Source organism: Gavialis gangeticus, unplaced genomic scaffold (assembly GCF_001723915.1).
Source record: "Gavialis gangeticus isolate Ggan-Ray unplaced genomic scaffold, GavGan_comp1, whole genome shotgun sequence".
NCBI lineage: Eukaryota > Metazoa > Chordata > Crocodylia > Gavialidae > Gavialis > Gavialis gangeticus.
The window spans coordinates 9,228,711-9,256,080 of record NW_017728980.1 but is presented as its reverse complement, the minus strand read 5'-3'; the positions used below and the strand labels follow the sequence as shown (position 1 = coordinate 9,256,080).

The following is a 27,370-nucleotide window of genomic DNA, read 5'->3' as shown; positions in this document are numbered from 1 at the left end:
GTGAGGTGGTGCAGGCTCCCACCCTGGGGGTTTTTAAGAGGAGGTTGGATGACCACCTTACTGGGGTCATTTGACCCCAGTGCTCTTCCTGCCATGGCAGGGGGTCGGACTAGATGATCTGGTCAGGTCCCTTCCGACCCCTAGAAACTATGAAACTTAATGGAAGCAATGTTGAGCCTATGCTAACGTATTACTTTTGGTACCTTAAAAAGAAAAATCACAAGAGTCATTTAACAAAGGCAAGCTCATGTGTTTGATTCTACTTAAGGAGAACATGAGCCAAGGTGAAGGTCCCATTGTGGTTAAATGCCTTTTCCCCCTTTTTTGTACCATATATCTGTTGCTTTTAGGTAATAGTTCAGTGACTAATACCTATTCACATAGTTCATAGCAAAGACTCTGTCTTGTATAGAAACGTGGTGATGATGATTAAATCTTCTAACGAAAATATTTTGGAAGAATGAGAGAGCCTTGTTATGCCTATACTTTCAGAAATTAGGTCAGCTGAAGATAGTTTCCCATTACTTTTTTAATAAAATAGCTTGGGTTTCCTTTAATCTTAGATTATGATTAATAATAATTTTGTTTGGTTAAGATATTGTGTAAAAAACTATCTTGCAAGGGCCTGAAAATTGGCTGTTAGTAGCCTGAATAGCAAGGAGATGTAACACTACCCCTCTACTTTTTTTTATCCTTGTCTGTCTTTTACAGCTTGTCGACTTGGCTCATAAGCTCTTTGCAACAGGGGTCAATGTTGCTCTATGTGTATAAAATGACTAGCACACCTTTCAGGGCCATATATGATTAATAATAAAGGTGACCAACTTGATGGATGCTATGTTATGTTAAATAAAAATGGTTATGCATCAGAGCTTTGCCATCTGTCTTCAAATTGCTGTCCCTTTTTAAAGGACAGGAGACAATTTTAAGCTGATTTGGAACAGGAACATAGAGAATCCTGCTGTTTTAATTGGCAGCTCTGCTGTTGCCTTTTGACTGCAGTGTTACTTTTTCTCTGTAGGTGAGTCACCTCTTCACCTTGGGTGAGGCTGCCCAGCTGTGTCCAGCCAAAGTGGAGAAACGTATCTTTCTTTTGATTCAATCCATTCTGGCTGATCCTGTCCACGCAGAGCAATGTGAGACCCTCTCGTTGCTCTTAAATTTGCATTTACAAGCTAAAACTCTCTCTGGCCTTAAGGCTGCTTTAACTCTTTTATTTGTCTTTTATTTATCAGTGTCTAGTCCTTTAGATGGTGAAGAGCTCCCAGTTTCTCAGCCACTGTTCCAGTTCAGAGGATCTCCTATGCCCTCAGTCGTCAGAGCTCATGCCTTCATTACTCTGGGTAAGACTTCTCCAGCAGTGGGGATATGTACTGGGTACAGCTGCTTTCTGAGTATAGCTGGTCCCTGCCCTTTTTCTCTCTCCTCTTCTTGCTTTTGCAACACCTTTGGAACATAGATTTAGCAACAGATGTGAACAGTACTCATAGTTTATACTGCTACAGCTCTGTGCTGTCTAATAATGACAAGATGAGACAGAAAACAAGAAAAATTGGGATGTGGTATCAAAGTGTTAAAACAATGAATGCATTGATCTTTATATATCGTTACTTTGTCTGTCCAGGAGTAGTACAGTTAGCTGGATCAGAAGCATCCTGTAGACTTGTACCACTCTTGTACTCTTCTGCCTTTTGGTATCCCTCACACAGCACACAACAAGGTGCACTAAAAAGGGATGGAGAGAATTTGATACTTCTCTTCTAGTACAAGCTATTTTTCAGTCTGAGCTCAGTTAACGTTTCTATTTATATGAACGAAGAGCCAGAACCTTTGTGTAAAGGCCAGGTAAAATATGCATTACTTACATGTCAAAGTACATTAGGTGAGCTAGGTCCTCTCCTATCTCTGCTTTATACTTTCTGGGTGCATCTACATGTGCTATTAATGCACAGCAATAAACTCTGGTGCATATCACACTGGAGTTTATTGTTCTTGGGCCCTGAGTTTACACACGCCCCCCCAGGACTGCAACACATTGAGCTGGGTTGGAGCAGCTTTAGCTGACAGGGGACCCACAGGGCCCCTGTGCTGTGGAGGGGCTGGTTGGGGCAGCTCCGGCACTGAAGCACCCTCGTGCCCCAGCCAGTCCTGTCAGCATCTACGTGTGCATTGCGGTGGAGTAAAAAACTGCCGCAGGATAATACTTGTATTTACAGGTACTAACCTGTTGCAGAGTTACTTAGTTTACTCTGTCCTAATAGCGCTGCATGTGTAGATGCTAAGACATTTACTATGGAGCTAGTTAGGCAATTTCTCAGTAAATGTCTCATGTAGATGCACCCCCTGTGTGGTTACCTGAAAGGTGGTTATAATGGGAGCAGTGATAGACTTTTTGCTGTGGCCATAGGGGATGGGACAAGAAAGAACAGTCTCAAATTGCAGCAAGGAAATCTAGAGTGGATATTAGGAAGAACTTTCTTCCTGTTCGGGTGGTTAGGCACTGGAGTAGATTAGCTAGAGAAGTTTTGGGATCTCCGTCCTTGGAAGAGCAGATTAGGCAAATGGTGATGATCATGCCTGAAGCAAGATGGGTGGACTAGATGACCTCCTAAGGTCCTTTCTAACCCTGCTAAGGTGTTTAGAAATGGAAACATTCTTGGTCCTGGTTTGACAGGTAAGCTGTGCCTACAGCATGAGGATCTGGCAAAGAAGTGTATTGCAGCCCTAGCTCGTGAGCTGGAGGTGTCTGATGATGTGGCCATTCGCAATAATGTCATCATAGTCATGTGTGACCTGTGTGTCCGCTACACCACCATGGTGGACAGGTACATTCCCAACATCTCCATGTGCCTGAAAGACCCAAACCCATTCATCCGGAGGCAGACACTGATCCTCCTTACCAATCTTCTGCAGGTAAGTAGAGGGCTAAGGCACACTCTCAATACCCCACTCCAAGAGCCTCTATCACAGAATCTGCTGAATGGAAATGCTGCCTGTAGGTTGAGCCCAGAGTATTGTTACAATCTACCTAGATCCAAGGGAAATTCAGTCCTTAAGAATAAATTGTGTTACTACTGTTTTGAACAAAGGCTTCCAGCATGGGATTTCAGTGGTCTAGCCAAGTGACTATGGTCCTATTTATCCTATAATGTACTGTTTTCATGAATCTACCAATTTGCTCTGGGTAGGAGAAGTCTAGCTTTCCTCTCTTGTCTGTATAGATTGACCTAGGGACATAAATGTATGAGAGGCAGAAGCTATTTCCCCACCTGCTAATGTATATCCAAGGAAGCAAGGCTGTCAATTTGAATATACCTGTAAAGGAATACCAGATGAGCACATCAGCACTGGAGTCCAGATTTTCCCTTAGTTCTCTTGTTCAGCTAATGTTTCATAAACCAAACGGCTTGCAGCTGTGGCATTCAAGCAGAGTCCCTAACTCTGAGACTGTAGAATCCTTAGCTTTATTTTGTAAGTCTACCAATGTGCTCATTTGCCAGGTGCATGTTCTGTCAGGATCCAGAGAGTTCACTCTGGTTTCACTGTGAAGGACAGTTCAAGTTGGGATGCTCCTGGTCAAGCCAGCTTTTCACCATTTACCTCTCCCTTATAGGAGGAGTTTGTGAAGTGGAAGGAATCGCTGTTCTTCCGGTTTGTCAGTGTTCTGGTGGATCCAAGCCCAGATATTGCCAGGTAAAGCACCGGTTTTGTAAAACACCTGAGGGATCAAGTGATTAACTCTGAACTATAAAGCCAACGGAACTTCAGGTCTCAAATTTAATCTCAAGTCTAAGAGTATGGCTGCGCAAATAAGTTACTATGAGGGAAGTGAAAGGTGTGGACTTGCAGCCCATTCTGCAGTAACTGCCTGCATGATCCCATTTTCACTAGGAAGCAAGATACTTCATACTCGCAATGAGATCAGAGCTTGTGTGTATGCAGCTACTGCACCCTGTATTTCCCTTCCCTTGATTATGCCTTAAAGTGTTCAAATGGTGATAGAGGAGTAAATAACTTCACTCAGAATCTGCATTTATGTGTGCATATGAGAGCAGTAGTGCCCCTCTGCTTTTTTGTCTTGTCATGACTTGCATACAGCCCTGGAAATGGGAACTCTAAAGTGTGTGTTCTAAAATCTGCCCTCCCTTCTTCTCAGCAGGCAGTTTTTAGATAGCTAATCAGTAATCGTCATTTTTCTCCCCACTTTTTTTTTCTTTTGCTTCTAAACATCATTCCACTTTTCAGACCTCCCTTAGTACTGAAATATTTGGCAAAGAATGTGCAATATTTTTTTGCTGTATTCTTTGCTGAACTCTGATTTTATTGGGTTTCGTAGTTCTGCACAATGTGGTGCTCCAAGTATATTTTGATAAATGACCAGATGTCACAACCATAAGATGTAGTTGGCCTGGGTGTAGCAAGTCAGTAGTTCCAGTCCAATTTCTAATGGATATATGAATACTGGGCATAGCCACACTTGGCACTGATAGGTGCCCTTGTTTTTAGTCTCAGTAGGAAGGGCAAGAACTGGATAGGACATATAGAAAGAGTTCTCTTGGTAGTTCCTTCATGGATGGGCAGATTTATACTGAGGATGTTTTGATCAGAGGAGATGTTCTCCCCTACTTCAGAAAAGATCTCATTTTCCAAGACTATCACCTCAGCACTGGTGCACTAAGATGTTATTGTGGTCTCCTTCCAGTAGATGGTGGCCTTGCAACATCATTCACAACACTTTGGAGAGGGAACAAACACAGTTTCCATGAGGAGCCTGTTTCTGAGTATCTATATTCAGCAGGTGCACAAGGACAAAAACTCTTTATTCCCGGCTGGGATTGACCTACAGCTTTTGGCCTTGCAATGATTAACTTTGAAAAAACATAAAATTGGATTCTTGTTTAGCTTTCTTCCCTTTTTCTGTTGTGGGAAGGAGAACATGCACGTCTTAATTTTCAGCTGCTTCATTGTGCTGTCTTGCCAAAAAGAAATGAATTTGTTAGATGCTTATTCTCCAGAGCATGACTGGGGGCTTTTGATATGGGGCAGAGGAGAAGGAGATGGCCCAAAATAAAGTTCCATCATAAACGCTTTAAAAGGTAACTACTGTTCCTCTACTTCTACTCATACAATGAACAATATTGAGTCAATGCCAGAATGACTGTCAGCATTTTAAATAGTGAAGCTAAACACCACAAACCCACATTCAGATGGGGAAAATGGTCTGACCTGCATGTTCTCATGGGCTGTGTAAGCTGCAGTTTTTAGTATATCCTGCTGCAGACTGGCCTTCACTTCACTTTCACAGAATCATCTGACCTTCACTTCACTTTCATAGCTCTAGCTTTAAACCAAATTGTAACAATTTTTAATGTAATTTCATTAACTCTGGCTACCCACTCATGTGGCTCTTTACACTGCCCCTAGAGCTTGACGTAAGGAGTGTCTTTAACCGTGAGTAGCGAGGAAAGAAATTTAGGTTTTGCCTTCATTAAATTAAGAGTCTTGGAAAGATCTGCTTGCAGAATGGAGATGCTGACTTGAATTCCCAAGTGAAAAAGCAAGAATAAAGATTAAGCCTCTGGTCTTCTCTTGTTTTGCAGAAGTATCTGCTGGATATCTGAGAGTACATTTGTGAGCTCTGTCATACGTGAAGCTGGGGATGTTTCACTCTGACAGATGGCTTCCATTTAAAATATTAGTTAGAATTAAATTGCTGTTAACAAAAAGGCTTCCTCCCAAATACCTTTCACCCCAGCTTTATCGGTGCTGACATTTCTCCAAGAAAAATCACGTACAGAAAAATCCTGAAAATCTTGTGTGGTAAAGCAAAGGGAAGCTCCTTTCTTTTCTCTCCCCCCAAAAATACACCATGAAAAAACAAAAAGTTGGCACAGACTCCTCATCTAAAATCTTTTACAGATCTCCTGTAAACCGTAGATATGTATGACATCTAATATTTTTGGCTGGTCCAGTTAGATGCATCCTAACCTCATGAAATGGATTTAAAGACTGTGCTCCAGCTAAATACTTTTATTTTTTATTTCTGTCCTCTTTCCTTCCTTCCCCCTCACCTCCCTTTTCAAATTCTATTTTTTGTTTCTGCCAAAATGGCTTCCTGATCTCTCTGAGAGACCAGTGCAGCTCTCAAGAGACTCATTCTCTAGCATTTTTTTTTCTTTTTGATTCAAAGAATATGTAGCTTCATTTCAGAAGCTGCTCTTACTAGAGCAGCCTATAGTTTTGACTCTTGAATTGGATCTAGGATGCATCTTAAAGCCTTTGCGTGTCACAGCTGACATGAAGCAGCCAGAATCCTGGCAATACTCAAGCGTACATAAGGATTAATGACTTTGAACTTTCTGCATTGAAGGTGTTTCTGATCTCCCAGTGGGTAAAGGGCAGAATTTAAGCTACTGTAAATTGCCATTAGGCGGCGATGGACAGAGTAAGCAATGCGTAAGATCTTCCTGCATCAAAACCATTTCCAAACTATAGGCTTTTTCCAAGTCATTCCCTCTCATGAATACTTTAACCCTGTCTAAACACAGTCCACCTGTTAGGCCCAAGGCCAGGATGCAGCTGCTACCCAGGGGTCAGATTACCAATAACAATAGAGTCCAGGAAATTCCTTGGATATTTTTCCAGTGCACAGATGCTTCCTGAGGGACCACCAACATTTGTATTTCTCTATAGGAAATTAAATCAGTTGAGTGTTGCCCATAATCTTTTTTTCATGCGTTACTTATTGAGGTGTTGCTCAAAATGTTGCCCACCGGGCCCCTAAACAGAAAACCAAAACATAGGCCTGCCAGTTTAACTGAATTAATAGTTGGAAGTTGTTTTCCAGATTATGGGGTGCCTTGGGGTGAACTTGAGTTTCTCCTAGACTCGTTTCATGGCCTTTTGGCTAAGATCAAGTATTGTGCTCCTCAACTTAGCTTGCTATGGAGAATCAGTAGTGTTTCAAAGAGCCAGATGAGATGCAGTGCAAACGAACACTGTGCAGGATATTTTATAGAACTGTCTGTGCACCCCTCATGCTATCCTAGATGTTTCCAGGGCAGTGTCTTTGCTTTTGTAGTCATGCATGCCATGCTGCTCTACAAGTATGCCTGTGTCTAAGCAGAACAGACTCCAGCTGTTCTAGGTCAGTGTTCTCTCCCTTCTGGCAGTTGCCACTTGTGTGGTACCTTTGCAATTAGACTTTAGGCATGGGTTCTTCTGTAGCCCTCATGTCTAGTATCTGAACACCTTGCTACTACTGTGTTTATCCTTACAATCCACTTCACTAGGACAGACTATTGGCTCCATTTACTTGCAGTTAGAAAACTGACACATGGGAAAATAAAATAATGTGCACAAGGTCACACAGCAAGTAGATGGCAAAGCCTTGTGGAGCACTTAGGTGGTCTGAGTGCTGGTTGTATGTCTGAACTACAAAGCCATCTTTCACATGTGTGTATTGCCAAACCCAAATCTCAGTGGAGCATTTGTCCCATCAGTGAGCTCTTAATATCTTTGCAATTGTTTTGTTTAGGTTATATTCTTGATCCACAACAATGTGGATTCCAGGATCAGCAGGATGAGGAAGCCAAGCTCTGTAAAAAACCTTTGTATTATTCACTCAACTGCCTATTACCAGGACAAGAGCTGTAGTTATGTAGCAATTGGAATGGTTTCAGAAGCACCCAAGTTCCATTCTTGTCTTGAGCACTTCAGCTGCTAAGTCTCATTGACTTGGGAATTTCAAAATTATTTCCTTTTAACTGCTAAATTATCAAGAGAAATAAAAATATACCATGGATGCTGAAAAGATTTTCAGTCTGATCCTGGATGGAAAAGAAGCATTTGAAGTAGCTATTGTGGTATCTTGCTCTAAGTCCTGGTATGGTAGGGCAAGAGTTAAATCCTTTATTGAAGAAGAGTTTCCCCAGAGTCTTTCTGCCATGCAGTTTTTGCCCAGCCTTGTACGTCTCTGAATTAATGGGGCACTACGCTGTGTCTCGGGAGGTGGCTAAGTTTTCTGACTTTTCATTTCTCAATCCCATCTCCAGCTTTGGGGAGTTCTGCCTGGTGCACCTGTTGCTCAAGAGGAATCCAGTCATGTTTTCTCAACACTTCATCGAGTGCATTTTCCACTTCAACAGCTACGAGAAGCATGAGAAATACAATAAGTTCCCCCAGAGTGACCGGTCAGTGAATAGAGGCATGTTACTGGGGAGCATGGCCATGCACTTCTCAGGGGTGGAACAAAGCTTGCCTGCTTACTTGTTGTGTATGTGATGAAAAATAAGATGGCTAAGAGATCCTGTAGACGTAAGAATACAGCACCTCTTCATGACAGTTTCTGTGAGCAATTTACATGAATAATGCATCTCTTCCAGCAAATTTGTACATCTTGAAGGTGGCATTCAAATGTTTTGTGGAGATTTAAAATCCAATTATCTTTGTAAGCCCATACACATATATTGGCCCCGATAAAATTTTTCCATCTACCCCAGGGAGAAGAATCTCTTTTCTCTGAGGGGGAAAGATAACAAAGGAAAAAGAATGCACATTTACAGGTTTCTGCTAGAACATTTTACAGATGAGCAAAGATTCAGCATCACTTCTAAAATCAACCTGAATATCCTAGGTAAGGGCCTTATTTTTGAGTACAGAATATTAAGCTCAAGTTGAATCTGGGTTCAGCACTGGGATCATTATGTTTTTTACAACTTGGAATTGAGGTTCCTGGTTAAAATCTTCCCTCCAATATTTTACAGCTTGCTTTGTGGATGAGGTCCTCCCACTGGACATGGAAGCCAACGAGCTGCTGTCGGATACATTTGAAATCCTTAGCTGCAAAGAAATCAAACTCTCGGCTATGAGATCTATACCAGATGAAGACAATCAGCCTGAGGAGGATGAACTGGCCATGGCCAATGCTGTTATGCAGGCAGCACAAAAAAAACTCATTTCGCAAGTGAGAGCTGCTCAATGCACAGTGCGGAAAGGGTCACAGCACTGAGAAAAGTGTTAGCTAGACCTAGGGATGAGAACAGTTGTGAAGTTAATGCATCACTGTCCACACCATAGGATCCCTTTGATCTGGGGGCACTGGGACCTTGTGTGCAAGTTGCATGTATTGCAAAAGGGGAGTATTCTAACAGGAGTGCTGGTTTTTGGATGTTACCTGTATTTGAACGTCACTGAGTGATTGGAATGTGCTAGCAGTTGAGTGACTAAAACATTCAAAAAGATTCTGCCCTAGTTCAAGAGATAAACAGAGCCTGAATGTAAGTAAGTAGCCACAATTTGACTAAAATTAGTGAGCTTGTGCTAATTTGGTTCAAGTTTTATATATTTACTGTTTGAGTTTTACAATGGCTTTGACACAGTTCCTGATAACTTACCAGTAGAATAAAATAACCCCAGATAAAATAGATCGCATGCTAGTGTAAAGTGGAACAACCGCTGCACTGATACATGTATACGTGTATGTCCATCCACATACAGGATCTACGCATGCTAAGCAGTTATTCATTTGCTGTGCATCAATGCTGTCTTTTGCTTAGGAGTTTTTTTACAATACAAATGAAACAAGCCATCCCTTATCAAGTTATGCAATGTCTTGTTTAAACCACAGGTTCAAAAGAAGAACTTTATAGAAAACCTCATCCCAGTAATCACTTCCCTGAAGTCCCTTTTGGAAAACAAAAGGATGCCAGCTGTGAGGGATCTCATGAACTATCTCCGGGTAAGGAAAGATCTGTGTTGCTTCTCTCAGGCTTGATGGTTTGGGAGCCTGGCCAGAGAGAGAACCCAAGGCTCCCTGAGGAGAAGGTTGTGAAGCCCTTTGATATGGCAGTGTTAGGATATTCCAGTGAGGATGAGGGATGAAGAAAACGATTCTGTGGTACGCCAAGTAAAAGTCTCCCATGTGGAGCGGGCAGAATGATGGTAACACTGAATAGCCTAGAAAGTCATTGCCTCTGTGTTTAAGTGAGCGAGTCTTTTAGAAATAACTCTACTGTATTAGCTGACATTTCCTTTTGTACCTGGAGAGTTATGACATGAATTTAGGCATGAAATGCTAGTCAGAGGACATGTTGGAATAATCTAAAAATCTCTAATTGCTTCATGCTGTGCCTTCCAGGAGACGATGCAGGATTATCAGAATGAAATCAAAGAATTCTTTGCAGTGGACAAGCAGCTGGCAGCTGAGCTGGAGTATGATATGAAGAAGTATGAGGAGCAGCTGGCCAGAGAGAATGAGATGGGAGAAGATCAAGATAGCTCATTGCGGGGAGAGGACTGTATTGTCATGAACTCAGTGCAGGTACTGGCCTCCACCAGTCCCCAGAGAGCCCCCGTGGTCTATAAAGGATGCTGTAGGTCTAGTGGAGGGTGCCTGACAGATTCTCATGTACCTCTAAGTCATTGTTTCTGGAGCCATTCATAAGTGCTCTAAACCACCCACCCAGTCAAACAGCAGCGACAAACAAAAAGAAAAAACCTCCTGTCTTGGAACAGTGGTTTTCAGCCCAGGGATCCTGGGGGTTTACAGACTATGTCTATATGGTCTGCAGAAGATGACTCTGATCAATCAGAAGTGTGAATACAGGTTTTCCCTCACTTTATGTGGGTTCTGTATGTGTGAATTCACTCTATGCGATGACCCTTTTTATACCAAAAATTCGTTATATGCAAGGTAAATTCAGTCTTATGTGATCAGTATGGTGGAAGCGTGCAGTTAGCTGCTTTGTGTAGTGCATCGTGGCAGTGAAGCACACCAAAATAGTCTCCTGTGTGAATCGGTGCTCCTTGCTCATTGTCTGTGACACATTTCTGTAGTTGCCATCCCCGTTATGGTAACATTCACCACTACTCTGTGCTTGTGTGTACTGTCTCTTGTTCGTGAGTACCAAAATTGTCTTGTAAAAGTTTTAGAAATGGGTCTGAGGGTCAGTACAGTCAAGGTCTTGGAACGTATCCCTGTTTGTTACATTGTAAATTGGGTTCTCTTTATGTGAATTCTAGTTATGCACCATTTCCCGGAACGTGTGTACAGCATAAAGTGAGGGAAACCTGAATCCACCCTTAATGCAAAAGGATCCACATCTCTGTTCAAAATTTCCAAAGGAGTTCACTCCTCCATTCGAAATTTTTTAGGGATCCACAGATGAAAAAAGTTTGAAAACCATCATCTTAGAAGTACATCAATTCAAATGGAATTTTAGGAATTTTAATTGCTAATTTTTATATTTACTGTTTGCGTTGTTCTTTGCTTCCACAGCGAAAATATTACAATCAGGTTCCATTTAACTTCCTTGCCAATTTCAATCCCTGGCTTCCTTGTGCTAGAACCATCATGCAGTGTTGTTTGCAAGTCATTTTCCAAAGCAGAACATCATTTTTAGAAATCAGGGGGCGGAGAGGGCGGGACGGGGGGAATCGTGAAAATATCATGTCTCTTTGCAGTCTGAGAAGTTAATCAGAATGCTTTTGTATAAAAAAGCAAAATTGCATGTCACAGAGGAGAGAGCATCTGTCTGGAGTTGCTGGCTGTACCCAGTCTTTTTAACGTAAAGTTCTTCTCTCAGTGGGTATTAGTTGGCAGATGCATTGCAGAAGAAAGTTAGTAGTACAGCTCTCTGAAGTGTGTGCCCTTCCAAAACGTGAGTATTTCTAGCCAAGTAACTCAACAATGACCAACAGGAGCTTCATTATTAGAGAATTTAAAGTAAGCTTCTTAGGTGCCTGACTTTGAACCTTTGCTTTCTCAAAATGAAGTCCCTTTTAAGAAGTTAGGCACCCAGAATAGCAGTTTGCATGTGAAAATTTTGGCTTGTCAGTACTTTTCCTCTGGCATCACTAAGGAGGCAAGTCCGACACAACTTACAATCCTTCAGTATACTCGCTCAAAACAATGGCGTTATGGCATATTTATTTCCTCTCTTTCTTAGCGTTCTCCACGGTCAGAGACAGCAGTGCCTCCTAACAGGCAGAATAACCAAGCCCAGCGTCTTGTTGCCGGGAGACAGCCATCATCATCTGGGTCTCCTGCTTCCCCTGCATCTTCTGGGTTTACTACACCTGGAGCTGGTGTTTTGAAACAGCCACTGCCTAGACCCAGGTATGCACATGAGCATTAACTTGTGTAAGGATTTACAGTAAAAGCTCTGTTATCCGGCATCCCCTGGGAATGGGGGATTCCGGATAACAAAATATGTCAGTTAATTGAGTGGCCCTGGCTGCCGCTTCTCCCACCGCGTCTGGGGCATCCCTCCATCCCCCCGCCTCATCGCTGCCCCTCCTGCTGCATCACCACCCCTTCTGTGGGCCCTGCAGGCCCTGCGGGACAGAGAGGCAGGCCCCACGCAGCCTGTTATGTCCTCAGGCCATGGGGGCTTGGTAGCACAGGCTGCTTTGCCCCAGGCTGTGGGAGCTCAGAGAAACTGGAATTGCCACGGTGGCAGCAGCAGCAGGGAGTGGCAGCAAGCAGGCAGACTGGAGTGCAGCAACAGCTGGGTGGGAGCCTGGGGCCTGCCCCAGTGGGGTCCCGGTGTGGGGTGGCAGGAGCACAGATCCCAGGCTGGCAGAGGCTCTAAGGCCGGGCTGGCTCTCCCCGCCAGTGCAGCAAGAGCCAGCCCAGCCTCTGCAATTCCCAGCTGGCTCCAGGCTGAGCTGGATCCAGCATCACGTGAGGCACAGAAGGAGCCAGATGGGAACCACGTGGTGCTAGAGTGGTGCATGGAGGGGAAGCAGTGGACAGGGGAGTGGTGGGTGGGCAGGGAAGCAGCGACGGGTGGGTGCCCTAGGGCCAGGGCCAGTGGGGACCCAGGGCAGCGCAGCAGGAGCATGGAGCCCGGGCTGGCAGGAGCTCCATGGTCACCCTACATATCCACACACATACCCACATACTCCCCTGTCCCACATACACACCCACCCCCCACAAACTCCACACACGCACCCCCACATCCTCCCCCACACCCCACATATACACATACCTACATCCACAGCCCCCCATAAGCCTATACCCACCCACTCGTACCCCCCAAACTCCTTCACAATATACAAGAGTAAGACTTCATTTTAAACTATTATGTGAATCACCTCTGTGTACACTATGCAAACACATGTAAATCAGGACAAAAATATTTTTTGAAGTCAAATAAATATATTGTAGTAGGTGTTTTTTTTGTTTTTTGTTTTTTTTTAGAATATAACTTGGGTTTTTTCTGGCCCCAAGATGGCAAGCCCCTTGCTGAAAGGAGTACTTCCAGGGAGATGGGGAGGTGGCAAAGGTCAGATTTGGGGGAGGACTTCAGGTGCCAAGATGGTAACCAGGGGCAGGGCACTTGTCATGGGGCGGGGCTACCCACACAGCTCTCAACAGCTCGCTAAAACTCATTAAGCGGCCCTCCAACTAAAATTGGCTGCCCTGATTTAGATTCTGCCATAGCATTCCCTTTTGTTTCGTGTGTGTAGGTGATTGTAACTTAGCTGGGAGTGACCAAGATTCCAGTTACGTTCATCCCCTCCAGAGTAACTTGTAGAATAAAACTATTCTGGTGTTCTTGTGGCCTCTTGCCACTTAGGCGGATGTCCCTGAGCACCCTTGCCATCCTGAACTCTGCCAAGAAGGCCGTTGAGGCCACCATGAAGCAGCGCAGCAAGAGCGTAGGAGGAAGGTGTTCTCTTCCTTCTCCAACAAGTGCAGCTGGCAGTAAGCACGGTAAGCAGCTAGCAGCAGACTTGTGGGTGGTTCAGAATAGCTTTAATGGAAGCAACCTGACTGTTAGACCCGTGAGCTGGAAGTGTGAGTGTAGAGCTGCCTTGCCAAGCCCTATTCTGACCATTACTCTCGTCATTTTTTCTAGGGTCTTTCCGCAGCCTAAACCAACAGTCTGCTGGAGCGAATGTTCCCCTGGGCGGCCGAGCAATCAGTACGCCGGAGCGTAAGTAACTCAACTAGCCCAAGCAACTGTTCTCCTTCAATACAGCAGGGTAGCCTCCCCAGCCTCCCATTACAGATAAATCACTTATCATTGCTTATACACAGCAGTGTACTAAGGGCCTCCACCAGATTCAAGGTCTCTCTGTGCTGGGTTCTGTACGTAGTAAGGGACAGTCTTGGCTCAGGAGAGTAGACAGTCTAAAACCAGGGCGTCAGACATACAGCCTGGCCCGCAGAACTGTTGCATTCAGCCTACTGGTAGTAGCCATGTTCAGGCAGCAGCATAGAACTGTGGCTGGTTGGCAGTGCCAGGGGCATACGGCTGTATGGAGCCACATGTGGTGGCAATGAGTTGCATTCAGGCAGTGGCATGGAGCCAGTGGGCTGCCACCCATAGCCTGTGTCCATGGTGCTATGTGCCCCCAGCTCCAGCTCTGCACCACTGCCACAACGTGGCATTGTGCTGCTGCATACCCCACAGGCCCATGCTGCTGCCCAGCCTTGGACCCACACTGCTGCTTGAATGTCGCCCCATGGATCCAGCCCAGGAAGAGCCCCTGTAATCCAGATCTGACCCAGGGCCCAGGGGGAGTTTGACAGCCCTGGTCTAAAAGGTGTAGTTTAGGAACTCAAAAGATGTATTATGGAGTCAACACGTGAAGGCCTCTGAAGAGGTAATGGTGGACAGCACTCTTAACCCTTGGGTTTCTGAAGGGGGAAGTTGTCCCTATTTTCTTGGATACATAGTGGCTTGGAGCACTGAGCTGATTGACCAACCCCTCCCAGGATAACTGTGCTAGTGTCCTTTTACTCAGGGACTTAAACTATGGAAGGTAGGGCTAGGATTTGGATGGTCTTGATAAACTGGAAAATTGGCCTGAAATTAATCGTATGAGATTCACTGAGGACAGATGCAAAGTCCTGAACCTAAAATGGAACAATTGTATGCACAAATACAGACTGGGGAACAACTGGCTAGATTGCAGTGCTTCAGAAAAGGACCTGGGAGTTATTGTGCCATAAGCTGAATATGAGCCAACAGCATGCTCTTGTTCCAAATAGTAATCAACAGCATACTAGGCTGTATTAACAGAAGCATTGCTTAGAGGTCAAAGAAGTAATCCTTCCTTACCCTGAGTAGTGTGTCCAGTTTGGGGCACCACATTTTGAACTAGAAAAAGTCCAAGAGAGGGGGGAAAACAATTGGTTAGAGTTTTAGGAAACATGACTAATGAGGACAGGTTGAAAGAACTGAGATTTTTAGTCTTCTCTTATCCAGACTTTAAAAATTTGATAATGCATGCCAAATAGAGAGCAGATGGAGATAGACTATTCTCGTTGTCATGAGGGACATGAAAAGTCTCAAATTGGATGGTCTCAAATTGCAGCAGGGGAAATTTGGGTTTAATAGTAGGAAGACCTTTTTCACTCAGAGTGGTTAAGCACTGAAACAGATTACTGAGAGAGGCTGTTGGTAACTTCATCCTTGGAAGTTTTTAAGAGCAGGTTAAATAAACACTTGTCTAGAATGGTTTCAGTGGAAGCCAACCTTTTTTGCCATATTGGCTCCATACTCTCCCTGAGTGCCACTCAGATCCCCTTCTTCCGCCTGATCTGCTAATCTGCCATCTGCTCCCTACTCTGTGTTCCTTGCCGTATCTGCTGCTGTGTTGCCTGTTCCCTTCCTGATCTGCCATGTGTCACACAGAGGGCCTGTGCCACTACTGGCCTTTGTGCCACAAGTTAGCTCTTGCTGGTTTAGACCAGGACAATCCTGCTTTGAGCAGGAGATTGGACTGAACTGACTTCCTGAGGTTCCTTTCAAGTCCTACTTTCTATGGTTCTACGCTGCCCAGATCTATCAGCATTGTTCACATCATGTAGACCATGGGAGCCACGAACAGTAAGTACCACTTCACTAGAGAAGGCAGCTGCTGGGTCCTCACTGTTTATATCTTGACAGTTCTGGGCTAAGAATTTTCTTATCTGAAGAAGGGTCCAGCTCAGGGCCTAACCAAGACCCTCTCCTGTCACTGAAGGAGTTTATGAGCTATGATAACTGAGAGATCTTTGATTGGCTTGGATCCAATAAAGTGGCATTAATAAGCTATGAAATGTCCTCAGAGAATATGTGCTCTTTTCTAAATAAAAACTGATGCAAGCTGAGGAAACTATAATCGTTTTCTTCTGAACTGTGGCAACAAGCTATGTAGATTACAGCGGTAATGCATAGGGAGAACTCTATAATGCAGAGGTCATTAGTAAGTGTCTCTGCTCGTTATGGCTGTGGCAGCCAAATTACCACCTCACAAAATCTGACCTTCAGAAATTCCCATGTCTCTGAACCATTTTGGACAGCTTTGAATGTAATACAATATCCCTGTTGTGATTGCGTATGGTACAGATGCATTGCATATGGTATTCATTGTTTCTTCTTCAACAAATATAGCATTGTTTATGCTGCTGCTTGATTGTGGCAATGACAGGTTGGCTGCCATCAGAAGATAGTTGCACTTAAATTTTCAATGGTGGTGTGCACAGCTGTATGTACACAGCTTGCCTGTAACCTGTGTGCAAATACTTGCTGTGCACACAAAGAGAACATTTGTCTTGGGTTATAGCCAATTTAAGCAGCAATATGCTGTATACATATGCAAACATCTCGCTTCCATGTGCAGACAGAAGCAAAGCACAGGCAATTGTATGCATCTAATTAAAAACCTGGTCTTTGTATTCTGCATTCTCTACTCTTAGACTAGTTTTGTCTGTATGGATATTTCCACTCCATGACCTGAGCCACCTGGTAGTTATCTTTTATGCGAAAAATACTGGGATGCTTTGTAAAGAAAAAATCTTTACTTCATCTGCTGCATCTCTGACTTGGGGGCTTGCACTGCGGCTCTACTTATGAGCCATATGCTGAAGAAACAGGGAGAATGTTAATCCTCAGTGGTACGAGGCCTAAATTCCTGCTTTGTTTCCACACAGCATGTGTTCCTCTGCAGTGACACAAGCTGTCCATGGCATTATAGCTGCTTCGCTTAGTCTGTGTTGAGCTATCTCTACAATGGCATAGGGTCTCACAGGTTGTCAGAGGACCAGGGAAAAGCTTTTTTCTTCTTCTGCTTCATCATTTATAAAACTCTTGCAGATGCCATTCTTCGTAAATCATTTCTTGCTGTAGATGTTAAAAGTGACTGTCTTATTCCAGTACCTTATAAGAGACTTTTCTTGCTGACAGATCAGTTTTTGCCGCCCCCGAGTGTCTGCCTCATCCCTTTGAGACTAGGTATAGGTCTGGAAGAGAATAGATTGCTTCACTGTGTTTTTCAAATACAAATGCAAATGTGAATACAGCACAATATGCAGACAGAACAAGAGGGAATGTGAGAAGGCTGTTTGGTGGTAATTTGGGCCATTTCCCTCTTCCCCCTCATATTCCTATTCTTCATATTATACAACTATAGAAGGGAGTTTTAAAGAAGGCTTAGTCATTCTGTATGTGAAAACCAAAATAACTTAAGACTTTAACTACACACAGCCAGGAAATTCAGAGGTGAGTCTCTAGGTAGTCAAAAGCAAATCCAAGGAGAAAAGATAAAACTGGGCATTAAGAGCATGCTTTTATAGCTAAGGAAATGCACCAGGAGACGGCTAGGTCTCAAGATGAAGGTCTTTGTTTAACAGAGGTTTCCATCTCTTGTCCTACAAGCATCTGCTGTCCTAATTCCATCGGAAGTGTGGTGGGGGGCAAACGTATAAAAACCTCACTATTACTTCTTCTGTGCCACCTTTATATCTCCAATGAGATAAACTGATAGGGCTTTCATGGAAGTACCATTACAGCTAGCACTAATGACAGAAGAAGGTGAAGGGAGTACATTTAGGCCCAGGAAGTTCCCCTGCTCCTTTCATTGGGATAGGAGGAAGTCGTGACTACTTGAGGGATTTACCTATATACAATTTGGAAATTTTGCTGGATTGCGAACACTAACTGTGTGAACTGAAATAGCCATTTTCTAGCAAGGACTCTGCCATAGCTACATCCTATCATGAATAGCTAAAGTAAAATGCCTCTACCCTTGTTGAAAACCAATGAATATGTAAAAGAGATTGGTTTCTTCTCAGGTTATCTGCATCGGGCAATTGAAATTTCCAAGCCAAAAGAGGGTACTAACAGGTCCTCTTAAAGATATGTACCCTCTGAGCTAGCGGGGACTTTCTGATAGTCAGTCCTGAGCACACCAAGGAACACTTGCTGCAGGGGCAGAAGAAGAGCAGTGTCTTGGGATCCTGAAAGGACTGGTCAGAACACAGTAGCTCCTTCATGTATTGAGGACAGCGAGGGAGGGACTTGTACCCTGCAGGTTTTGTATTTTGCATGGATCTGCAAACCTTCAAGAACAATTTGTGCATGTTTTTAAGAAGTTAATTTGAAGCTTCCGTCTTTTGAGGCAGATGACTTTTAGAGTAATTGTTAGCGTGGGGGTCAGGGAGCAGTTATGCTTAGCCATTGGGAAGACTTGAGGTTTGGGGGTTTGACCTTTGCCTTAAAGTCAGCAACAGTTGGATGTTGGACCTTAGTCATTGTTCAAGGTGAAGACTTGACAAAAATTAGGTCAGCTTGTAAACAAGCCTGCGAGGGAAGAGGCAGTGTCTGGATACTGCTCAAGGTCTGAGGGCCAAGAAGCATGCAAGGTACAGGGTCTGGATCCAAACAAAGTAGCCAAAGCATGACCAGCAGAGGAGACTCCACCCAGTCTGTGAGATGGTATGGACAAGCACTACTAAACTTCTGGAAATGAGAAATCTTCAGTAGTCCCCTCACCCTAAAACTGAGGGTGTTTCTTCTCAGCTCTAATACTGAAAAGCAGATCAATTTGAACTAGTGCATGCACGTTAGCTTGAAGCTTGCAGAGTGCAACACAGCTCCACTTAAAACACAAAGGCAAAGGGATGCAGGATGCGGAACAAAAAGATGCAGATGTTCTCATTTTGAACTGAGTATAGTGGTACAGTCTCCTTCATTGAAAAGAAGCAGTTGTTTTGCCGTCTGTCTCAAAAGCTTGACTGGCATATTTCTGTTTCCTTCAGAGACGATTGATGACCTGACCTTTGGGGCCGGGGTCAGTTACATCAGCTTGACACACACACCTGGTTCTGACTCAGGCAAGTTTATCCTCCCACTCCTAAGATTAAAAAAAAATAATAATCTGACCTGTATGTTCACCATGTGAATGTCTGTCATTTGCAGAAAAAAGATCCCAGGATCAACAAAGAGATGTTCTATGCCTGATATCGCCAGATAAGCCGTAAGTTCAACCCAGGCCTTAGTCAGTATTGGCCAGAAGTAATCCTAGTAATGCTTTTAAAAATAAACCCGTACTCTTTTTCTCTGTAGGAAGCCCCTGCCACGTCAGTGGAAGGTAGAATCTCCAGCCAGGAGAGAAAGCAGCCCAAGTCCAGCTTTAAGGAGGTCCCTGCGGAGAGACCCCCTGAAGCCAGCCAATTGACACTTCATCATGTTGACCAAAAGCCTGTCCCTTTCCTTCAGGCTTGCTCTAATTATGTGTGTAAAGTTTCCTTGTCCCTAGTCTATTTATGTTATTACATACAACAGGTAAAGTTAGCTTAGCTTGTGGATAAATATAAGCTAGGGGATTTGAAGCTGTTAATGACATTTTTTTGCCATAGGGTGACCTGAAGTGCCAAGAAGCTACAGTATCTGGATAAGATGCAATACCAGCTGCACAAGGTTTATGACTTGTCCAAATGGGTATCTAAGTGCTATTGGCCGTAAATTCTAATCCAATGTATATAAGTGCAGCCATTAGAAATATTGATTTGGATAAACTATTGTGTTTATCCCAGCTTGGGTTGCCCTATTTTATTAGAAGGTGGTGATTGGCTCACATCATTCCCTTGATGCCACATTGTCCCTGTTCATAAAATACTACAGTTACCTTAATATTTACAAGGGTAAAATAGCTTGATGCTGCCATGCCTGCAAATCTGATAATTGCAAGTTGCTAAGGTTTTTACCTGTAGTTAAAGCTCCAGTGTTTTGTGCAGCTTTCCTGTTCTTTTCTAAATGGTAAATTTCCATACTTGGAACATACTATTTCCAGCTGTTAACCTTTTGTGAAAAATAAATGTTTAGAGAACAGATTCAACCCACAGCCTCTCCGCTTTTCTTGTTCTGACAGCATTGAATTATTTTCTTCTGTAAATTTCTACCTTTAAAGGATTTCCCTCCCTTTTGTGCCCACTACTTTCATCTTTTCCGTGGCCACGTAGAAGTTCTGCTGTTCTGACAACCATCGCAGCAGTTGGTGTGCACATCTGTGTAAACATGTGAATTCCTACGCAGGCATTACTTGCTATTACAGATGCTTACAGTGTCCCTTTCTTGATCGATACCCACTTCCAAGCCAGATGCAACTGAAGTATTCCATCCAGCTAGAATAATTGTCCTGCAGTTTAAACATGTGATCTTCACTGGGAGAAGATTTGAGTAATTCATTCTTGTATTGTGGATGGTAAGTCACACATTCAGATATTAGTGCTCCCTTAAACTGTTCATTGCAAAGAACTGTTACCACTGGATTTCTCACCCAACTTTCTGTCGCCGTGTGCTCTTAAGCAAAATCTTCCAGTGCTTACCTCCAAAACAACTGTACTACATTTGTATTAAATAGCTTGCTCAGCAGACTGCAAGAAGCAGCCTACCTTGAATAAAGCAGAACAAACCTGATCCAAATATATAAGCACACAATGGGCCCGATGATCTTCCAAGGTCCTTCCAGCCCTAATGTCTATGGAATCTATGAACTCAGGGCAGGCTTTGTTGCATGTGTAGAAATACGTTGCTTCATGTGTTTTTGTTGCAACATTCCCATAAATATTTACTTCTGTACTGAAAGGCCAAAACGAAATTAAGTAAAAACGGACAGGACAAAAACTAAGCTTTCATTTCACTTGTGTCATTGATTAGTTGTCACTCCTGCAGTTCTGAGAACACAGAGATAACTTGATGTGGGGTTAACTGTTGTCTCTATAAACTGATGAAAGTACTTGGATGTGCCTTGAAATACCAGCTTGACTTTTTGTAACCCACCCTTGGAAGGAGAATTATTTGGGAGAAGAGTAGAACTCTTTAACCCATCTCACTGAACTGAAAGCAAATACAAGGCTAAGAGTAATATTAAACTTAAAGAAAAACAAAAACACTCGAGAATGCTTTAATAGCTTCATATTTATGTAAAACATTCTTGGCAAAGTTAAATGTAATACATTAGTACAAACCTGCATATTAAACTATTTACAATGAGTTCCATAAATCAGATCTCATTACGTGTGGGGTGGTTTTCCCCTCATCTCGTTAGAGATGCCACTGTCACATTTTGATCTGAAAAACAAAGCTTGTGGCTTTTTGCAGTGAAGTGCTGCCTTCAGCAGAAGGTTAAGTTGCAGTCTGTGCTCCTCATTGTGCCAAAAGCCACCCTGACTCTGAGATTTTTCTTCTCTTCCTTATCTTAGATGTCCTAGGAGCAGCATGTTAAAAAAGAGTAGTGGCTAAAACTGGTAAAGGAGAAGTGTCTTTAAGTACCCTGTCACCATGTTGACTAGAGGACAACATGCAGCCAGTGGACAGTAATACCTGGTTTTGAAGAGCATCACTTAAAGGTAACCATAATTGCAAGGCAGCAGTGGTCAACTTGCCACCATCCAAAGAGCATGTGGGCATTGCTGTCCCAACTTCAACTCCACCTCAATAACAGAAGGGGAAAGTAGTGAGACAAGCATTTAAATAAATGCAGCAATGGCATGTCCAGTGAGGCCCCTTAAAAAAAAAAAAAAAAATCACTCAATATCTGGTGAGAAATCCAAGGCAGATTAATACAAAACACTAAAAAATAACACTGACAGTCCAAATTGCCAAGTATTCAAAATACTGTATGCATCAAAAGTTAAGACAACTCAATTTATAGTTGAAATACAAGAACACTAAATTATGCTACATTAAAAACCCATTCTTTAACCACAGCACAGTTGCAGTGTTGCATCTGCCTATTTTGCTTTTATCCAATGCAATAAGTGTTTTTCTGAAGAACCAGGGGTTCTAACTGATCCCTTTCAAAGTCAAAAAGGAGTGGTAGTTTTACCAGCTAAGGAAAAGTTGCAATTAATATTTCAAAACTACTTCTGTGACAAGCATTTTGCTTGCACAACTCCAGATTTTTTTACTGAAGCTATGCAATTCAAATTCACAGGAATTAAAATGAATTAAAGTTAACTGAAGAACTTGCATAGGGAGTGGTACATAAGTCACTCTGTTACCGGCTCATAACTGAATAAAAAAAAAAAAAATCACAGGATATTTCTTAGAAATAAATGTTTTCTTGCAAGAAAAATAATTTGAAATAAAAGCTGACTAGCTCCTACCTTAAAGTTACAAAACCCATCCCTGAGTGACTCTCCATTTTGTATCCTGTAAGATCTCTTGGCACAGAAATTGCTGTAGCTAGGTAAGGAGAAAAGGGATGCATCTCCATCTGCAGCCTTTTAAGTTGCTTTACTATACTCTTTGCAATAATACTGATATGCTCTGACAGTGCTCCGCTGTCACAGCATTTGAGCTCCTGTCTGTAGCCTAAAAATGACTTTTTTTAAAAATAGCAACATTATTTAATACTGTTGGCATAGCATATTTACATTTTAAATAGAAATGTTACCTTCTTTGAAGTAATCAAAATATATCTTTGCAAAAATTTAGAATGCAGAATTTTACAAAAAAAAATGGGAACTGTTTAAAAAAAAATAAAAGCTTGAAGACATCTCAGTACCTTTTGAAAATATTAGTCCCAAAGAATGCATTTGGCTTCAATTTTCACTTGAGGGATATTGAAACATTTAAGATTTTCCACCTCTACTGCAAGCGTCCTAACATAGTAAAATACAGCAGGCAAGCCTGCTTTGTGCTGATTAGAATGAAAAGCTGCCTTCATGTGGTAGAAGTTTTGTAAAGCCGTGTACAAAAGCAATCCTTTTGGACTGATGCCATACACCGCGAGTAAAAAGTTAAATACGGCAGCAGGGCCAAGACATTTTAACTCATGTTAGTTGCCTGCATGGTATCTGCACCCCCTCCCCACTATAGACTCAACTCAGCTGCTCATTCTGGACCTGCAGAATCAAAGCCTGATCTTGAAGTCCCCAAAAGTCAAATGGTTGAGGCTATTGCCATGCCCTGAACAGTGGCCAGCTAGCATAAATGCTCACACACGGGGATTTGTAGAATCGATGAGACAGATATTTTGTCAAATCATCCTAGCAGAGCTTCAAACATAAAATTATGCTAAGAAGGGCTCGGAGCCCTCATTTGTGCACAGCACAGAAGCCTAGTATGCTTCCAAATACATTAGGGTGAGCAGATTTCTCCTATTGCATCGATAAATCTTATTCTTTAGTCTCTTGTGCTGTGTCAGTGCCTTTTTGCCTATCACATTTAGATGCACGTTAACCTAATGCTGCTTCCCCATTTGGTTTGTACACTGTCTCGATCCCTGCCCCACAGGAAGAAGAGAGTTCTACAAGCTTCTGCAGTTCAGAAAGAAAAGACTTAGGTGATCCCGATCAGCATCTCTGGGGGGAGCCAGTTGTGGGGAGAGGGAGAATGGCTGGGCAGTGAGGATGTTCTTAAGCTTTGGCAAAAAAAAAAAAATCAAGTCCATGTGTGTACAAACTCCTCCAGGCATACTTTGTTCATCTTTTGTTCTCAAGTTCCTGGAGGAGGCATTCTCACACTTGTTCTTGCTGACTCACAGTATCGTATTGGCATCTCATATGACAAATGAAGACTTATGTCTGAAATCACCCTGGAATGAAACAGTAATGAGTGAAGGATTGTTCTTCTCCAGACAGCCTGTCATACCCACTGTCCCCATTGACATGTCCCATTGTAAAACAGGTACAATTTGCATATAATAATCTTTGATGCCTTGTCTAAATGCTGCTATCACCTGAGAGCTAGTACAGGTACACCAGTGACACTTGTCAGAAATCATGTAGGGCTCATTCTACTGGCCCTGATGTATTTTAAACCTCTGGGAGTCTGAACCCAGGCACTGTTCTACCTTGGGGTCTCTAGGAATGCTCCTCGGGGGTAGATTCCCTTGTGGGGAACCGCTTAAGACTCAGAACGTATGGTCCAATGGACTGACGGTCCCTTGGGTTCCCATGCGACTTGAACATACTCTCCTCTAGGACTCCAGCTATGTTGGCTCTCTGTTTAACCCTTCATCAGCATGTGATGGCAAAAGTACATAATGTGCACAGACATTTTGCATGCTGTTTTTTTTCGAAAGCAGTGTTTAAGTGTGTTTCCACCTCAGATGATGGACTAAGACTCAATACACGCCTCTAACATCTCTACCAAAAGGAGCTCAAAGCTTAGTGATTAGTTGAAATCCCAAGATGCAGTCATATTACTCTCTATGAAGTCACAACAGCTTGTCCACTCACTCGAGGGAAATGGATTCCAAGGCACCAACCATATACACCAGGTATATGTGGGTCAGTCACTGAAGATGCATAGAGCACTTGTACATGTGCTCCAGGGGTGGGGGGAGAGCAGTGCTTTAATTAAAGCAGCTCTGGGCGCCACTGTAATCAAAGTGCAGCCGCGTCTTGTGTATCAGCATCCCTGCAAATAAAAATGGCAGTGGGGGCATTTGAACTAAAGCTTGTTCAACAAGTTTTAGCTCGAGTACCCCCCACTGCCATTTTTAAGCATAGGGATGCAACACAGGAGCACAGCAATTGTCACGCTCCAGCAGACTTGATTAATTGAGTCTGCTCCGCCGCACTGGAATTCCAGCACGCTGGAGCAGCCTTGGCACATATGATTAGGTGGCCTTAGATCCTATTCTTCCCAAATAAATGTCTCAGCCTATTCTTTTAGATCATCACCCTCAATTTACTAGTTGGCTATATCCCAGTTGAAAATAACGTTTCTTCTCTGAAGAGGGACCATGTGTCCTAAACAGTGCGACTCCTGAACTGGCCAGACTCTTACAGGTTTTAAGAGATTATGAGTAAACCTTTTCAGTTCCCTGTTCTTACCTCCTCATCTGTCCGGATGTAGTTAACACCCTCTGGTTTGGCAGGAGTCTTGTAGCTGAAATAAGGGAAACAAATCTTATTCCTATGTTGATGTGATTTAATGATAAAAATTGGAGGGTTGGGTTTTTCTTTTTTTGTTGTTTTTTTCAATGAAAGGGCTTTTCTGTGTGTGATGCTGAAGCCAGGCCTACAATTTTCCATCACTCAAATTTTCTAGCCTCTTGTAATGCTTTCCTGTGCCTCTACAGCATCATTTCCTATTGTAATTGCAATGAGGTTAATTTAAAACTCTGGATTGGTTGTTGCCAGGCTTACTGCTAATCCTCTAGCATTGTGCACAGTTGCAGGAAAGTTCTTCTGGTTTGGTGCAACTAACCTGGTGCCCAAGAAATCACGTTTAAAGCCCTGTTTCCCCAGCATGTGACAACTTTCAATCATGTACTGTACTTAAATGGAGGGTTTGGGCTCTCTTGCATATGGGAGCATGGCTCTTGCTCCCTTTAAAATAGGACCAGCCAGTGTCTGACTCTAATCCTGGCTTCTCTCTCACTAAGCTTCCAGAATCCCTCAAACCAGCTCAATATTTGAATGAGCTGTGAAATTCTGCTTCTGATTTGGGGAATTATTTATATGCTGATCCCTAGGGCTGCTGCAGCTGTAAATGCTCAGACAAGGGAGGACTGAGTCACTGTCCATGAGATCAACTCCAAAATGGTCATTTTAATCCCAAATGTAAGTGCCAGGCTAAATTCAGTGAGATGCACTTTCCAGTGAAGGGGGGCTGTTCTCCCTCTCTCACTTTCTGAACCCTTCCTGATGCTTGTATGGATTATCAAATGTGCTCTGCTCAGTAAATCCCTGGTTTCTAAATGCAAGTAGCATGTGACCACAGGAAGCATCTGCCAAGGTGCTGTGTAAATGCAATGGGGATGGTAGAGGATTAGCAGGACTAAGCCCCCACCCCTAGCTAAAGTACCTGAACATATGAGAGAGAGGCTTTTCTCTCTCCGTGTTCTTGTCACAGAACTTCCCCTAGAAGCGAACATAATGAAACACTCCCCAAGGTTGGCACTTGCGTGTGGCCACCTGTTTCTACAAAGCTACGCTTCAAGTGCACTTGCAGTTCTGGGTGCTGGAAGAATTGGCCATAGCCAGGGAAATGGAAAGCCAAGCAGTGAACCGTTTGTAATGAGCAGGTTTCCTGCCCTGCTAGGACAGCTGTGGCTAGGAAGTGGAAAGGAGGATGTGGAAGACAGTTGCAAACTCAGCCTTACTTTTTCCCGTTCTGCTTGTTGTTTACGAAGTAGCCCCTTCTGTAGGCACAGCAGATACCAAGAGTTATCAGCACCAAAACCACTAGGACAACCAGGACTCCGCCAACAATCCCAGCAATATTAAGGTCATCTGTAGAGGAGAAAAGGCATCTGTCATTCTTCCCCCCAGACAGCAGGGATGTCCGACCCTGCACTGAAACTGCATGCCCTGCCCAAGATCCCATCCATTTCTGGCCTCCCTCCAGGCAAGCCCTCTGATTCCTTCTGACACCCAAACACAGTCTATGCTCCTGTCCCTCAGTAGAGTTAATCTCCACATGCACCCAAGCTTAAGCCCTGATTTTCACCCCTCTTTGTAAGCCCAGGAGTAAGGTTCAGAACTGTAGGGTTATGGGGACCTTGAGGGAAAACACTTTTTCTCTCTTGCTGCAGAAAGTAGGATGCGGATCAATGGCTTGAAGTTGTAGCAAAGCAGGTTTAGGTTGGATATCAGGAAAAACTTCTTCACTGTTAGAATAGTAAAGCTGTAAAATTAGGCTGCCTAGGGAAGCCGTGGATTTACCACCCCTAGAGGTGTTCAAGAAGAAGTTTGACAGCCACTGACCAGGGATGATCCAAGTGTAGCAATGCTTGTATTCTACTGTGGGTATTTCCCATGCTTCTAGGCTTTGCTGGTTGCCCCCTCTCCCCCTTTCTGCTACATGTGTCAGGTTATTTTTTAATCCTCGCCCAGAGGCATTGGGTGTTGGCTGCAGCCAAAGCTGGGGCCTTCAACTGGGATATGCTAGTGCTCCTGTTGGGAGCAAAGCCAGAGGTTCCTGGCTAGAGGGTCTTGCCCTTCCACTCAATGCCAGACTGATCACCATATATGGGGTCAGAAAGAAACTTGGGGGGTCATGATCGACCACAAGATGAATATGAGACACAAATGCAATGCTGCAGCTGGCAAAGCAAACAAAACCCTGGCTTGCATCTACTGATGCATCTCAAACAAGACTCAAGATTTATGCTTTATTCAGCCCCCCCCCCC

The 27,370-nt window shown here is 43.4% G+C and overlaps 2 protein-coding genes across 3 annotated transcripts in view; one reads left to right on the top strand and one right to left on the bottom strand.

The window, feature by feature from the left end:
- NCAPD3 (non-SMC condensin II complex subunit D3) overlaps nt 1-19,462 on the top strand; it is a 55,665-nt gene extending 36,203 nt beyond the window's left edge. Inside the window, exons 21-35 of one of the 2 annotated variants that reach the window (XM_019509575.1) lie at nt 1,022-1,136; nt 1,236-1,343; nt 2,675-2,913; nt 3,614-3,693; nt 8,055-8,192; nt 8,502-8,635; nt 8,766-8,965; nt 9,629-9,739; nt 10,139-10,321; nt 11,949-12,118; nt 13,584-13,720; nt 13,866-13,943; nt 19,037-19,111; nt 19,197-19,254; nt 19,344-19,462. In XM_019509575.1, the coding sequence (XP_019365120.1) occupies nt 1,022-1,136; nt 1,236-1,343; nt 2,675-2,913; nt 3,614-3,693; nt 8,055-8,192; nt 8,502-8,635; nt 8,766-8,965; nt 9,629-9,739; nt 10,139-10,321; nt 11,949-12,118; nt 13,584-13,720; nt 13,866-13,943; nt 19,037-19,111; nt 19,197-19,254; nt 19,344-19,455 (1,938 nt within the window). In that variant the 3' untranslated portion in view covers nt 19,456-19,462. Of the gene's footprint in view, nt 1-1,021; nt 1,137-1,235; nt 1,344-2,674; nt 2,914-3,613; nt 3,694-8,054; nt 8,193-8,501; nt 8,636-8,765; nt 8,966-9,628; nt 9,740-10,138; nt 10,322-11,948; nt 12,119-13,583; nt 13,721-13,865; nt 13,944-19,036; nt 19,116-19,196; nt 19,255-19,343 lie in introns of both variants that reach the window. The other variant, XM_019509586.1, reaches the window with a different exon arrangement.
- Nucleotides 19,463-21,177: 1,715 nt separating this feature from the next.
- The window catches only part of JAM3 (junctional adhesion molecule 3), a gene marked incomplete at its 5' end in the record, with an annotated part of 16,002 nt that continues 9,809 nt past the window's right edge, over nt 21,178-27,370 (bottom strand). Inside the window, 3 exons of the mRNA XM_019509600.1 lie at nt 21,178-23,820; nt 25,067-25,121; nt 26,341-26,470. Of these exons, the coding sequence (XP_019365145.1) occupies nt 23,785-23,820; nt 25,067-25,121; nt 26,341-26,470 (221 nt within the window). The remainder of the gene's footprint in view (nt 23,821-25,066; nt 25,122-26,340; nt 26,471-27,370) is intronic.